The sequence below is a fragment of the Mus pahari genome, chromosome 8, assembly GCF_900095145.1.
Source record: "Mus pahari chromosome 8, PAHARI_EIJ_v1.1, whole genome shotgun sequence".
Classification (NCBI taxonomy): Eukaryota; Metazoa; Chordata; class Mammalia; order Rodentia; family Muridae; genus Mus; species Mus pahari.
This window is the reverse complement of record NC_034597.1, coordinates 837,611-854,335: the sequence shown is the minus strand read 5'-3', so window position 1 is coordinate 854,335 and position 16,725 is coordinate 837,611. Positions and strand designations below refer to the sequence as shown.

Sequence of the window (16,725 nt, the reverse complement as noted above, 5' to 3'; positions counted from 1 at the left end):
TTCCCTTACTGCTTTTAATATTCTATCTTTATTTAGTGTATTTNTTGTTCTGATTATTATGTGTTGGGAGGAATTTCTTTTTTGGTCCAGTCTATTTGGAGTTCTGTAGGCTTCTTGTATGTTCATGGGCATCTCTTTCTTTAGGTTAGGTAAGTTTTCTAATATAATTTTGTTGAAGATATAGACTGGCCCTTTAAGTTGAAAATCTTTATTTTCATATATACCTATTATCCTTAGGTTTGGACTTCTTATTGTGTCCTGGATTTCCTGGATGTTTTGGGTTAGGATCTTTTTGCATTTTGCATTTACTTTGATTGTTTTGTCCATGTTCTCTATGGAAGCTTCTGCGCCTGAGATTCTCTCTTCCATCTCTTGTATTCTGTTGCTGATGCTTGCATCTATGGTTCCTGATTTCTTTCCTAGGGTTTCTATCTCCAGAGTTCTCTCCTTTTGGGTTTTCTTCATTGTTTCTACTTCCATTTTTAAATCTTGGATGGTTTTGTTCAATTCTATCACCTGTTTGGTTGTGTTTTCCTGTATTTCTTTAAGGGATTTTTGTGTTTCCTCTTTAAGAACTTCTACCTGTTTAGCAGTGTTCTCCTGTATTTCTTTAAGTGAGTTATTAATGCCCTGCTTAAAATCCTGTACCAGCATCATGAGATATGATTTTAAATCCACATCTTACTTTTCGGGTATGTTGGGGTATCCAGGACTCGCTGTGGTGGGTGTACTGGGTTCTGATGATGCTGAAAGTTCTTGGTTTCTGTTAGTAAGATTCTTATATTTGCCTTTTGCCATCTGGTAATCTCTGGTGTTAGATGTTCCAACTGTCTCTGGCTGGAGCTTGTTCCTCCTGTGATTCTGTTAGCCTCTGTTAGCACTCCTGGGAGTCCAACTCTTTCCTGATCCCTGTGGTCAGAGCCCTCTCTGCAGACAAGCTCTCCTCTTGCAGGGCTGGTGCACAGAAGTCTGGAGCTCAGATCTACCTCCTGAGTCTTGGGGGTCAGAACCCTCCCTGGAGGCAGACTGTCCTCTGGCAGGGAAGGTGCCCAGGAGTCTGGTTCTCAGCTCTGCCTCCTGGCTGAGGATGAAGGCCCGAAGGGACCCTGTCCAAGAAGCTCTGTTGCTTTTGCCACCCACGTGCTCTCCTGGGTAGACTGGACTCTGTGATCCCAAGATTCTGGGTGTGCTAGGGCCTGCCTTTGTCCTTTGTCCCTGATCCTGCTAGCACAAGACCCTCTGGTTTTTTGGAACAGATGTTGCATTCCACTCACCAGTGATCTCAAGATCCTGGATGTGCTAGGGTGCCTGCAGCATGGAGAGTCCCCTGGGGACCTTGAGACCCTCCACCGAGGAGTTCGTGCCCAAGATGGTACAGGGCTGGCGCCTGTGGGAACGAACCCCAGCCACTGGTTGGTGGATTTCTTTTGTCCCAGTTCCTGCTGGCTCAAGACCATCCTGGATTTTTTGCAACAGATGTTGCCTTCCACTCACCAGTGAACCAAGATCCTGGGTGAGCTAGGGCCCACTGAGTTCACACCCAAGATGGCATGGGGGTGGCACCAACTGGAACGAACCCCAGCCACTGGTCGGGCAGGTGTCCTTTGTCCCTGTTCCTGCTAGCAGAAAACCCTCTGGGTTTTTTGGAACAGATGTTGCATTCCACTTACCAGTGATCTCAAGATCCTGGGTGTGCTAGGGAGCCTGCAGCGTGGAGAGTCCTCTGGGTTTGCGATCCTCCATCGAGTTTGCGCCCAAGATGGCTCAGGACTGGCACCGGCTAGAACCAACAGATGGACTTTAAGGCTAGCCTATTCCTAAAGCCCAGACACAAGCAGAATGCTGTTGGGAGTGAAGTGTGGGCCTTGGGGCTTGGTTACAAGCATCCAGATTCTGGCTTTGTTCTGTTTTAACTGCAGAACCTTAGGCCAAGTCTGTGCACTTCTCAGCACTTCAGTTTTCTTATCAGTTAGGCAGGTTCAGTGGTGGAACTTGCTCAGTAGAGTTGCTTGAGCTAAATGAGTTTTGTCTTAGCAATACCAAGCTCATAGTAAATGTTCACTTACTAGGTTAAAAAAAATCTGCTGTTTTCTCCAGACATGAACCCATTAACTTGTGCTATTGAAAATGATTATCTGTATGGTTTATTTTAATTAATAAATAGTAGTTTACTAAATACATGTGAATCTAAAAATAAATATGATCTTTCTTTTTTCTTTTTCTCTTTTAAAATATTTTCTTTATTTAAATTTCAAAAGTTATCCCCTTTCTTAATTTCCCCCTCCAAAAATCCCCTATTCCCTCTCCCCTTCCCCTGCTCCCCAACCCACCCACTCTCATTCTTGGTCCTGGCATTTCCCTATACTGGGGCCTAGAGCCTTCACAGGACCAAGGGCCTCTCCTCCCATTGATGACCAACTAAGCCATCCTCTGCTACATATGCAGCTAGAGCCATGAGTTCCACCATGTGTTTTCTTTGATTAATGGTATAGTTCCAAGGAGCTCTGGGGGTACTGGTTAGTTCATATTGTTTTTTCTCCTGACCACTTCAGCTCCCTGGGTACTTTCTCTGATCTTTCTAAGGATAATATGATACTATACAATTACTCATAGGAGACCAGGCCAAACAGCACTGCTATCCAAAGAAAATATCAGACATGGATAGTCAAACTGGAAGTACTTATAAATAATTTAATTTCCTATGGGAACAAAATTTGATGGTTTAAAGTAAAATCCAGAAGGTGAATCACACTGCATTCCAGCCTCCAATACACAATAAAAGGTGTTTTAAAGATACAAAGTGAACAAAGCAATATCCAACATGTAAGGATGGGGACGTAAAGTGGAAGGTGACACCCAAATAAAGACTTATCGTTCTTCCCAGAGAATACAAGTTGGAAAGCACCTGCTCTGAGAAGCTGAGCCTGAGTCCCTTCCAAAGGGTCAGCCACAGTTGGAGTGCTCTGCCTCTAGTGCCTAATGCTGCAACTGCAGAGTGCTAGAACCCAACTGAAAAGAAAGGGACATCTCTGAAAGTTTGCACTGTACTTTAGTAAGTTAAAGAAGGGACAGCATAAAAGGAGACAAGCCATATGCACCATCCACACTCGAGGAAGCACGGAGACCAGCTTACACCAGTAATACATCTCCAAACTACAGGCAGCCTGGCCCGAATTCGGATTCTTCCATATCTTTCTAGAAGTACAGCCAGTACTCCTCAAACTGTTCCAAAAACAGAAAGGAAAACTCGCTACTAAACTCATTTTATAAAATTAGTATTACCCATATAAAAATCGGATAAGGATACAAGGACAAATATGATTATAGGCCAGTCTCCTGATAGAAACACAGTTGCAGAACTTTTCAATAAAATATGTGCAGGCTAAATTCCAGCTACTCATCAACAAGATCATTTAGTATGATTGGGCTTCCTTCCAGGCTTGATAGACTTACAAGACATGTCTTAGTTAGGGTTTCTACTTCTGTGCTAAAATCATGGGAAAATGTATTTATTTCATCTTACAAGTTATAGCATGTTATTCAGAGAAGTCAGAGCAGATTCTCAAGGCAGGAACCTGGAGGTAGAAGCTGAAATGGAGGTCATAGAGGTGTTGCTGACTGCTTTGTTCCCGTGGCCTGCTCAGCCTGATTTCTTATAGCATCCAGGACCACCTGCCCAGGGGTGGCACCTCCCGTGGTGAATGGGTCAGTCTGATGGGGCAATTTTCTTAATTCAGGTTCCCTTCCCAAAATGAGCTGAGCTGTGTTATCTTGATATAAAACTTGCCAGCACAACATATCTGTCAATCAATCAGATTGATGCGGGAAGGACCTTTGACAAAATTAAGTATTGCTACAGGATGAAAGTCTAAAGGAAGTTGAACTAAGAGGAACAGAGAAACAGAAATCAATATAAGAAAGGATAAATATGACAGACTGGTAGCCAACATTATTATAAGTGAAAGCCAAACTTTAAAATTTGCCTGGAATTAGGAATGAGATGAGTTTATCTTTTTTCTCTACTCTCATTCCATATAGTGCTTGAAGGGTTAGTGTAATAAGGAAAAGGGAAAGACACAAAAGAGAAGTCAAAGTAACTGCATATAATATAATCCTGTTTGTAAGAGACCCTAAAGAGTCCACCAGAAAACTTAAAATTGACAAACCTGAAGTAACAGAATATAAGATAGACATAGAAAAATCAGTAATTTCTGAAAAAACATGGAAGCAGATAAGGCTCAGAATATCCAAAGCAAACATGAATAAAAAGAACATGTTGGTGATGTCACAATGCCTGCCTTCTGGTCACACTATAGAACCAGGGTAACAAGAGCAAAAAACATATCTGTGAATCACCGGAATAGAATCAAGGGCCCAACTAAACCCACAGCTACGATGTCCCATACTCAAGAAGGATGCTCAAAGAATGCATTGGAGAAAAATGGCTTCTTCAACAAATGGTAGAAGAAAAACTGGATATGTAAATGTAAAGGAGAGACACTAGACCCATATTGCTAATTCTATATAAAAATCTATTCATACAGGATCAAAGACCTTAGTGTAAGACTTCAGTCCCTGACTCTGCCATAGGAAGAGACATACATAGGCATAAGCAAGGGCTTTCTGAAAAGAACTCCAGGAGCTAAGATAATGAAAACTGGCAGATAAGTTTGGATGAAAATAAAAAGCTCTGCACCACAGAGGAAACATTTGTATAGAGTCAGCCTGCAGAATGGAAGAAAATCTTTCCTGGCTATACATCTTGTTACAGGTGTGGATCAGTTTGGACAACACCCACTGATATTTTTAAGTCCCAAGACCAAGAGTTGTACCAGATCACAGAATAAAAAAACAGTTTATTCAGAAAAAGAAAGGCATTTTCACATCCCAATCACAACCACCCTCCCATCTCTCCTCCAAGTTCCACCCTCTTTTCCCATTCCCCCTTCCTTTTCTCAAAGAAGAGACCTCACCCCCAGCCTATACCAAGCCATCTTGGCACCTCAATCCCATCAGGACTAAGTGCATCCTCTCCCACTGAGGCCAGACAAGGCAGCCCAGGGTAAAAGGATCCAAAGGCAGGCAACAGGATCCAAGTCAGAGATGCCCCCCACCCCACTTCAATTGTTAGGGGACCAACAAGCTGCAAACCTGCCACATACATGTAGATGACCAAGACCCAGCCCCTGCATACTATTGGGTTGGTGGTTCAGTATCTTCAAGCTCCCATGGTTCCAGGGTAGATGACTCTGTAGGTATTCTTGTGGTGTCATTGACCTCTCCTGTTCCCACAGTCCTTCCTCCACCTCTTCCACAAGACTCCCCAAGTGTAAACTCTGCCTAGTGTTTGACTGTGGTTCTCTGCATCTGTTTCTGTCAACTGCTAGAGGAAGACCCTAATAAGACAGTTATGCTAGGCTCCTTTCTGCAAGCATAGCAGAGTGTCATTAATAGTGACGTGGGTTGGCTCTCTCCCATGGGGTGTGTCTTAAGTCGGGCCGGTCATTGGTTAGTGATTCCCTCGATCTCTGCTCCATCTTTATCCCTGCATACCTTGTAGGCAGGGCACATTTCAGGTCTAAGGTTTCATGGGTGGATTGGTGTTCCCCTCCCTGTAACCAGAAGTCCTGACTAGCTACAGGAAGTGGCCACTTCAGGCTCTATATCCTCCACTGCTAGGAGTCTCAGCTAGGGTCACTCCCCCCATCCTCTGAGGAGCCTCCCCCAGCTTGTCCTAGAGACGCCACCCCACCACCAATTTTCCTTCTCTCTCCCAGCCCTCTCATTCTTTCCCAGCTCTCCCCATACCTGACCGCCAAACCCATCCCTCTTTTTGTCCCCTCTCCCACCCATTTTCCTCTCTTCATCTATTTCCAATGTCTGTTTTGTTTCCTCTTCTGTGTGAGATTCAAGTATCCTCCCTTGTACCCTCATTCTTACTTAGCTTCTTTGGGTCTGTGGATTATAGAATGGTTATGCTGTGATTTATGGTAAATATCCACTTATAAGTGAGTACATACCATGCCTGTCTTTCTGGGCCTGGGTAACCCCACTATTGATATTTTCCAGTTCCATCCATTTGCATGCAAATTTTATGATGTCCTTGTTTTTAATACCTGAGTAATACTCCATTTGTAAATATACCACATTTTCTTTATCCGTTCTTCAGTTGAGGGCCATCTGGATTGTTTTTAATTTTTGACTATTTTGAATAAAGCTGCTGTAAACATAGTTAGGCAAGTATCCCTCTGGTATGGTGGAGAATCTTTTGGGTATATGCCCAGGAGTGGTATACCTGGGTTTTGAGGTAGAACTATTCTGAATTTCTGAGAAACTACCAGACTGATTGCCAAAGTGGTTGTACAAGCTTGTACTCCCACCAGCAATGGAGGAGTGTTATCCATTGCTCCACATCCCTGCCAGGATGTGCTGTCACTTGAGATTTTGGTTTTAGACATTTTGCAGGGTGTGGGAATCTCAGAGCCATTTTAATTTGCATTTCCCTGATGACTAAGGACATTTTTAATTAGGTTATTTGGTTTGTTGGTGTTTAATTTTTTGAGTTCCTTATATATTTTGGATATTAACTCTCTGTCAGATGTAAGTTTGGTAAAGATCTTTTCCCATTCTGTAGGCTGCCATTTTGTACTATTGGTGGTGCCCTTTGCCTTACAGAAGGTTTTCAGTTTAATGAGGTCCCATTTACCAATTGTTGATCTTAGTGCCTGAGCTATTGGTAGTCTGTTCATAAAGTTCTCCTGTGCTAATGTGTTCAAGGCTATTCCCCACTTTCTCTGTTGGATTTAGTGTATTTGGTTTTATGTTGAGGTCTTTAACCTACATGGACTTGAGTTTTTTGCAGGAAAATAAATATGGATCTATTTGTATTCTTCTACATGCAGACATCCAGTTAGACTAGCATCATTTGTTAAAGATGCTTTCTTTTTCCATTGTATGGTTTTAGTTTCTTGTCAAAAATTAAGTGTCTGTAGGTATGTGGGTTTATTTCAATGTTTTTGATTTGATTCCATTCCATTCAACCTGTTTGTTTGGTTTTTTTTTATGCCAGTACCATGTATTTTTTATTACTTTTGCTCTGTAGTACATCATGAGATCAAAGATGGTGATACCTCCAGAAGTTCTTTTATTTTACAGGACAGTTTTCACTATCCTGGGTTTTTTATTTTCCATCTGAAGTTAGCAATTTTTCTTCAGGGTCTAAAAATAGTCGTATTGGAATTTTGACAGAGATTGCATTGCAACTGCAGATTGCTTTTGATTAGGTAGCCATTTTTTACTGTTAATCCTGCCGGTCTATGAACCTAGGAGATCTTTCCATCTTCTGATATCTTCTTCAGTTTTTTTCTTCAGAGACTTGAAGTTCTTGTCATACAGGTCTTTCACTTCTTGGTTAGAGTGACTATATATGAATGTATTTCTATTTTCTCTAGCCAAGGTGGATTTGTGAAATGTTTCTCCATTTTTTTCTTATGATCCATCTTCTTGGTGATAGATCCATGGAAAAAAGATTCCAATTCTCAGACATTTGCTGAATGATTAAAAGATGAAAGTGTGTGTGCCTGTGTGTGTGCATGAAGGCATGAGGGTATTTGCATATGTTCATATATCCACACATAGACACACACCTGCCGTTATCTATAGAAAACTTTCCAATGAAGCACAAATCAGGTAGAGTGAATAAAAGCATTATTCCTGTTATGGATAAGTGCTGGTTTCCTAGGACTCTGAAGGAGGTTGGCTCTAATTCCCTAGCAGAGCTGGTAGTACAGCGCACAGCAGAGTTCAGATCAGCAGGAATGAAGGAAAGGGCCGTGCAGTGAAGTGATGAGCATGCTCACCTGTCTTCTGTACCTGGCAAAGGTCTTGTTTACCAACCTGAGTGACAACTTCAAGCCTTTCCAGAAATAAAAAAGTGGGGAGTCATTTAACTCAGAATATAAAGGGGGGATAGGTGTGCAGTGGAAGGGAAAGTTGTCACAGAGCATCACTTAGCTCTATTGTGTATAACATTAATAAAATCTCAGAATATGAAATGCTAGGGAAAAGAGAGTAAGCAAAAGATCATAATCCAGAGAGGAGGACGTTTTCCTGAGATACGGTCAAAAGGTGAATTCATTTTTAAAACTGGTAAAAAGTAAATAAATTTGGGAGAAGAGAAACCATTACTGACTTAACATTATGAGCAAGTGAAACCTTAGCATCACTGGGCTTTTGTTTGCATGTACGATGGTGATTTAACTTTTTTTAAGTAATTTTTTTCTCAACTAACTGCACTGGCTAGTTTTGTGAGTCAGCTTGACACAAAGTAGAGTCAATAGAGAGGAGCCTCAGTTGAAGACATGCACCCATGAGTAAGGCATTTTCCCAATTAGTGGTCAGCGAGGGAGGGTCCAGCCCATTGTGGGTAGGACAGTCCTTGGGTTCTAGAAGAAAGCAGGCTGAGCCAGCCATGGGAAGCTAGCCAGTGAGCAGCGCCACTGGCCTCTGCATCAGCTCCTGCCTCCAATTCATAGCCCTGCTTGAGTTTCTGTCCTGGCTCCCTCCAATGATGGACTACGAATGTGGAAGCTGACCAAGCCCTTTCCTCCGAAGCCTGTTTTTCATCATGTTGTCTCCATCACTGCAGTAGAAGCCATAACTAAGACACTAACTCATCCTAACCTCCCCCCCACCCCACCCCGTTAGGAACTGTGTTAAAGTAGAAGCCACATGTCTGCCTCTCTTCCTAAGACAGAGGACTTATGTGTGTTTATCTAATGTATGTTTATATCTCCAGAGGGAAGGCTAGTGTACACACTTAATATTTGCACAATCTTAGTGAGGGAAGAATTAGTTTAATTCCTGGTGGCTTGAACTAGTTAGCTGGAACAGGGACATGTTAAGTCTTTTAGGAAAAGAAACTACAGTTTACAGAACAATACTGCTTACACAATACACTAAAGAAGCCCACACCTCCATTCCCTACGATCTGGACTTCACCAGGCCGTCAGTTTCCATCTGATGGGCCCATTTATTGGATTTGTTCCTTACATTCTAGTAATTTCCCTGTCGGCCTTCTCACATCACACTTGCATGAATAACAGGCACAAGTCTTTCTGTCTCAGTCATCTTTATTCTGACCTAGCCGCAACTCCTTCCAAAAGCTCTCCTCTGTCACTCAGAACATCCCTACCTCAAGGCTGACCAGAACTTAACTTCCCAGTGCTCTGCATTTGAACATTATATCGGCAGAACTTCAGAAGCATTTGCCTTGGAAAGACGCTCAGGTGCCCTTCCTGAGCTTTCACAGCCTGGCCTCACAAGCTTTGGCCTCTTCTCACCCCAAAAAGCCTTCTCTGCCCACACCATAATCAGTGTATTAACATTATCCAGCTACGCTCAAACCCACTTCCTCCCTAGCTAACCCCAGGCTCTGTACTCAATGACCATGGCATTGTCACTGCCTAGGGCGGTGACTTTACTGGTGAGACATCTACAGCAAATCTTTCTGGTTTAATTAGTAACTCTGTATGATTTCTTACTGATTTGTTACTGAGACAATCTTGGGCTCGCCTCCATTTTAAAATCAATATCCTTCCTAGAAAAGGTCTTAATTATAAACTGCTTCTAAAAATCATTGAAGACTCAAATGTTTAAAAGAAGCATGAGGAAGTTTAATACTACTTTTGTTTTAATTTCAGAAATTATTTTTGTGCTTTTATCTTGCATTCTTAAATATGTCTTGATTTCTCAGTAATGGTTATTTTTCCTCTTCTTTATTCAGTTAGACCGTAGAATTCCTTTGATGAAGTACTAAGGGATCTAATTGTGTAATGGGCTGGAATTAGTACCTGCAAGAGTACTTCAGAATTGGCACACACCCAGCATAATTACAAATCCTTTAGAAGAATCTATTTCTGTATAATAGGTTAATTGGTTGTAAGTAGAGAGTACTGGGTACCATTTAACCAAGCATCTAATTTTATCCCTACCCTTTAAAAATCAAAACTAAAGTATCTAATTGTAATCAAATTACTCTCCTTGAAAAAAGCAACAGGCTATTTATCTCTAATGTTCAGGCTTTAAGTGATGCAAAGCACTTGCCTTTAGCTTCCCACTAGCATGGTGCCCACAGACAAGAGAGCTGTTTTCCCAGAGCTGCCACTATGTTTCCAGATGGGAGTGCCACAGACAGGTGAACAGTGTGTAGTTCAGATGATGGTGACTGTGGAGGAGAATCAAAGTCACTTTAGGAAAACTTATGTCAAAACAAAAGGGGCATACTAGAACCATTCCGAGTGATGTGAAACCCTGCTTCTGTGCCATGGAGGACCCTAATTTTCATCTGCTTCTCTTGATCTTAGTGGTGCAACTTGTGCATTGACCTGGTCGCCTTCACCAGTGAAATATTCAAAGGAGCAGTTTTCCAGTCATTGGATGGAATCATCGTCTCTGCTAACTGTAAGCTGCGGAAGATCTTCACTTTAAAATCAAAGCCTCAAGAGACAGCTGACAAAGATGGTAGGCTTGCTTTTCAGGTTTAAAGGGGGGCTCTTCTTTAGGAGAAATGTAAGAGATAAATATTAATTTAGAATAAAAATGTAGGTTATAGACATAAAAACAGTTTCGGTATTGGCTAGACTAATTTGTATTGCCATTCGCAACGTGCAAGTCTGCCTTTCCCACTCTCTGCCAACATTTCTGCTGTTCCCACTGTGACAGCCCTTCCTGAAGGAGGCAAGATAGACACTCTGTGGTTTAAATGCCTAGTGGCTAGGAGTGTTGACCATTTTCTCATGTTTAACACCCTTTTGTACTCTCTTTGGAGGACTGTCTGTTGCATTGACTTGTGGGTCTGGGGTAGGTTGTTCTTTTGATCTGTAAACTGTGTCTTCACTAAGCTTACTGTTTGCTTTGGAGTACAAGCGTTTTTTGTTTTTTTGTTTTGTTTTTAATTTTATGCAATCCTATTTCTCTATTCTTGCTATTGTTTCCCGGACTAATGGAGTCCTTTTTAGGAAATTCTTGCTGATGCCTGTATTTAGAAATGTTTTCCCAATTTTCTTCTCTAACTGCTTTAAGTGTTACATTGATGTCCTCTATTAATTTTTGTACAGTTTAGGGATCCAGTTTGACTTTGTCTGTCTGTTTGTCTTTAATTTCAAGATAATTTTATTTTAAACAGTTTTGAATAGCATGCATTTGGCACATTCTGACATTGCACTGTTTTATGTGTAGATAATCCTGTTTTTCCTGTAACATTTTTTGAAGAGGCTGGTTTTTTTCCCTCTCTTTTTTGTGGTTTGAGCATCTTTGTCAGAAATCATTTTGCTAAAGTTGTATGGCCTAACTCTGACTCCTCTGCTCTGTTCTCTTCTCCTGCTCTGTGTATCTGGTTTGTACCAGTACCGTGCTGGCTCTGTTAAAATGTCCATGTGGTAGGAGTTAAGGCAGACATTGTGACAGCAATGTCACCATTGCGTATTGACTGAAAGCATGTTTCTCTCTGCTCAAGGTTGTTTTGGGTGTTTCTTGTCCTCGATGTGTCCATTTACAATTGTTTTTCTAGTAGTGCATTCTCTCTCCTTTCCTCCCTCCCTCCCTCCCTCTGTGTGGGTACACACACGCTCATGCACACACACATGTGTGTGTGCATGTGTCTGTGTGGCTGTGCATGTGTGTGTGTGTTTAAAAGAAATTATTATTTCAGCTTACTTTGAAATGGTAACAATGGTTGTTTCATATCTGAGATACTGAGAACCAGGTAGTTGCTTTGTCCTTGAGACAGGGTGCCTTTTTAATTGTGTAGTCTCACTCAGGAAAGGCCAGCAACCCTGGAGTTGCTCAGTCACATGGACAAGGTATCTTATCAGTCCCAATCTGGCAAAGAACACCTAGAGTGGAGGTCACTGGTCCTCAGTCAGTGACAGAAGCCTGGACATGCTGATTCTAATAGGAGCAAAATGATTATCAGCATCGCCATCAACATTGTTATGGTCATCATCGTCATCATCGTCATCATCATCATCATCATCATCATCATCATCATCATCATCGCAGCAGCAGCAGCAGCGGCAGCCGGGAGGAGGGACCAAATGAGCACAGGCGAATTGTCTTCCTTCCTCCACATCCCTCCCTTTATGCATGCTCCTACCTGAAGTGGCTTTTTTAAAACAGGGATTCTCTGTGTATGGAACTCACTCTTTAGACCAGGCTAGCCTCAAACTCAGAAATCTACCTGCCTCTGCCTCCTGAGGCAGCTTCAATGAATTTTTTTAATGTTATTTTATTTCTCTGTTCTTTGAAATTTTCATACAGATATACAATGTCATTTGAATTTTGATAGGGATAGATAGCATGGAATATATAGATCTCTTTCAGTGACATATCCATTTTTGAAGTATTAATTGTGCTGATCCATAAGCCCGAGAGATCTTTCCACCTCTCATGTTTCAAATTTCTTTCTTAAATATCTTTTACTTTTTTATTTATGTTTTTTCCAAGATAAAATTTGGAGTAATTGTGAATGGGGTTGTTTTCCTGATTCATCTCATCACATTTCATGCTTGTATATATAGATAAACTACATACTTTTATATGTTAATTTTTATATACTCACACTTTGCTGAATATTTTTATCAGTATTAGAAATTTTATGTTAGAGTCTTTAGACTCTCTTATGGATCATATTTTCTTCAAATAGAGACAGACATCTTGCTTTCTTGTTTTCATTCTTTCATATAACATTACATGGACTGAGCAGTTTGAACTTTGTTTGTGTGTGTGTGTGTGTGTGTGTGTGTGTGTGTGTGTGTGTGTGTATAATTTGAAACAAGAGCAGGGGGAGGTATATGGGAGGTTTGGTGAGAGGAGACGGAAAGGGGAAATGATGTAATTATATGATCTCAAAAAACATTTATTATTAAGTACTAAAAGTTAAAGATGTCTTCATGGGACACAGAATTTTATATTCTGACTGTGGAATCCAGTTTTTAAAAATTCAGTAACTTAAATAATTATGATGTAATTCTTATTCTTCCTTATGTGCACACACACACAAAAAGAAATCAGTAACCTAAAGATAGGTCAGACCTAGCATTCCTTAGCTGCCATTCGTTCTTTGTGTAGGGTCGAGGCACTGAGCTTCCTCCTGCCCTCCTTTGCATGGCAGTCATTCTGCTTGCTCATCTCAGGTTGAGGCAGTCGTGCATAAGAATTTATGGGGCAGCTTCTGACATTATTAGAGACATAATGTCAGGGAACCCCCTGTTCCTCTGGCTCTTACAATCTTCCTACTTCAGGAATGACCTCTGAGCCTTAGGTATGGGAGTTGTTCTATTGTGGTTGTGGTTTTCTTTAATGGTCTCCATGTATTGAGAATTTTCTTGATATGAGACCATTGCTTGGAGTGGGGAGGAGAGAGCAGTAGAGAGAAGGAATAACAGGGTACAAGTGATCTGATGAGGGATTGAGAAAGACAGGAAGGGGATCTGAATAGGGAGGGGGAAAGAGACAAATACAGAAGGAGGGAGGAGAGGAGGGTAACAATAAGGATGTCCGAAGGGGCATGGGAGTCATAGTATTAACTACGTCCCTAAGATAACCCTAGGATGAGTGTACTAAGCCTGTGTAAATGTATAGTTTGGATGAAATATGCTCTCCTGCACAGACAGTGTCCCTTCCCTCCAAGAGCCATGGACCATCAGGCCAGAGCACCAAGCTTAGGAAGCCCTCTTCTGATTTGTTTGTCAGGTTGTCCAAGAGACTTCAAAGACAGCACAGGCTGTTGCAGTTGCCCTTTGTTGCCTCTCAGAGGGAGAAGGTCTGCCTCTACTGCTGAAGGCATCATACACTTCAGACAGAGAGCCCAGAATCCCCTGAGCGGGAACTAACCTGAACGCCTGCTCCATGAAGACTCGTCTTCATGGTTCCAGAAGGCACAATACAAACCTCCAAAGGAGGGAAACAGCAGTCCTGTGAACCACAACAACGACCAGTACGGCAGGAGAACCCTAATTGTGTGTTAATGGACTCATCCCTTGGTAATACTCAACAACTCTCCCACTAAGCCCCACTCTACAAGAGGGAAATCAGGCTTGGGACTGGAAATCTAGCCAGCTACCCAGGGCTAGTGAGGTCATGGATCGTGAAGAGCTTACAACTGCCATTTTACATAATCACTTTACATTACAGCATAATCTCTAACTACATTCCGTCCTTATACCCACAGATAATATTATCATGTATATATTAAATATATCTACATATATAATAGTTTTACTTGTTCTTGGAGCGTAGCATACTTTTATACAATATACCTCGATCACTTTCTTCATTCCCACTGAACTCCTGCTGTCCACCCTCACACCACCTATGTCCTACTACATGCTAGGGCTGACCCATGTTCACCACTGCTCAATTCACAGTATCTAAGAAATGGAAACAGACTATTATTCCTATCACCTGATGAACGGAGAATGCAAATGTGATACATATATGTCATAACATTTTATTCAACTATAAGTGATCTTTTTCTGTATACTTACCGTGTTCATCAGGGAGATTGACCTGTCGTCTATTTTTATGTGTGTATGTTCATTTTGAATCGGCAGCACTGACTTTATCGAGTGAATGTGATACTGTTCTTTCCTTTTCCTTTTACAGAAGAGTTTGATAGAGATTGATGTTTAGTTTCCCTTTCAAGGCAGAACCCAGTAGCAGATCCACCTGAGCCTGGAGTTGTTAGTCTGTAAGTGTCGTGGTAAGACTCCTCCCAGATAAGCCCCAGCAAATGAAATCACAATAGTTTATATAATTATGCTGTGCGCCTAGATTGGGCAGATCTACCACTACTCTACCATCTTCCACGAACTTGCGGTTTCTCCAGGCCATGTGCTTCTGCTCAGCTTTTCTTCTTCCTCCTCCTCTGCATCCTCTCCCTCTTCCATTTTCTCCTTCTTCTCCCTCCCACCTTCTGCTCCACCTTCCCTTTTATCTGCCCCAATCATCAGCTCTCCTTTATTTTACAAATTAAGGTGAGAATCTGGTTTACAGGAAATCACCTGAGTGCTGACTCATTCCTCATTCTCAACCACTCACAGGAGAACAGAATTAATATCAAATATAATTAGCCCCAGGGCTATCCACAACATTTAAGCTTTTTATTACTACTTCAATCTCATAGTTCATTACAGGTCAATTTAAGCTTATATACTCATAATTGATAGATCATGTGTGTCTAGGGTTTTTTTTTTTCTAAATTTTGTAGTTCAGCAAGCAAAACTATAAAGCCTACAAAATCTTATCAAATTTGAACAACACACTATTAAATCATGGCTGGACAATGGGAAAAAATTAGGAACAAAATTTAAAAATGAACAGAGTGAATTGAGTGTAAACGAAGAAACAGCACACAGCCCATGTGGGCACAATGAAAGTGTTACTTAGTGGGAGTTTATAAATGCAAATACGCACCTTAACAATTGAAATCTCAAATTAATATCTCTTTTTAAAATTATTTTATTAGATATTTTCTTTATTTACATTTCAAATGCTATCCCTAATATCTCCTATACCCTCCCCCACAAAATTCCTATCTCTTTAAGAATATTATTTTTATGTTTATGTGTCTTTACATAAACCCAGAAGAGTGAATCAGTTCCCATTATAGTTGTGAACCACCATGTGGTTTCTAGGAATTGAAGTCAACAGTCCTGGAAGAGCAGCCAGTACCACTGAGCCATCTCTCCAGCTTGTCAAATGTGTATCTATCTTAATGATGCACATCAAGATCTTGGAGAAGCAGGAATAAGCCAAACCCAAAATCAATATAAAGAAATAATACCAATATGGCAAGTTTAACGATAAGGAAACAAAATGAACAATACAGCGATCCAAGTGAAACAAAGACTTGGCTCTATGAAATACTAAAGTGTGGGTATGTGTGACTGGGGGACTTGACATGGAGCAAGAGTGAGATTGTGACCTTCAGGAGTTAGGACTGCTCTCAACCTCTTCTCAACCCTATGTGCTCAGGCACATGGCTCTTCCTCCCGACCTCTGAGGGCAGTCACCTAATCTTTGACCAAATTACAGACTTAATTTCTTCTCTCCTAGTAAAAATCTGAGCAGCAGGTTCTTGGAATTCCTTCTCATGTAACTGAAGCATTTCCAGCACCTCTGCCCTAGCCAGTGACTTGTACCCACCCTGGAAATCCCTACCCACTCCTCAAGATCTCTATGACCTTTGGTAACCCTGATAAAGGCGAGCTGTCTCACTGAAGCTGATCCTGGAAGTATATCTGCTATTCTGAACCCTGCCTCCACCCCCCAAAACCCCTGCCCTGTCCCTGCTCCCTTTACCTTCATGGACCAATAACCCACTAGGAAGGGGAGACCCACACTAAACAAATAGACAACCCTTAGACAATGTACCCAAGGAAAGATACAAATTAATAAAATTAGAGGTGAGAAGGGAAAAATTGTGGCAGAAATCAATGAAATTCAGAAGACTGTTATTTAATATGTTGGAGATATAAATTCCTAGAAGTTGGAGAGCTCTGCTGCATTTTTAACATTATCCATGTCTTTGAGGTAGTATTGGGCATTTTACTATTTTGATCTGTTGTAATAAGTAATTTTGCTCATAATCATATTAATTTGTTCTGGATCAAATGATTTTCCTACATCTTTTTTTTTCTTTATTTACATTTCAAATGCTATCCC

The 16,725-nt window shown here is 41.2% G+C and overlaps 1 protein-coding gene across 1 annotated transcript in view; it reads left to right on the top strand.

Annotated features, from left to right (window-relative positions):
- The window catches only part of C8H3orf67 (chromosome 8 C3orf67 homolog), a 243,899-nt gene that overhangs the window by 96,191 nt on the left and 130,983 nt on the right, over positions 1 to 16,725 (top strand). The window contains exon 6 of the mRNA XM_029541670.1: positions 10,365 to 10,521. Within this exon, the coding sequence (XP_029397530.1) occupies positions 10,365 to 10,521 (157 nt within the window). The remainder of the gene's footprint in view (positions 1 to 10,364; positions 10,522 to 16,725) is intronic.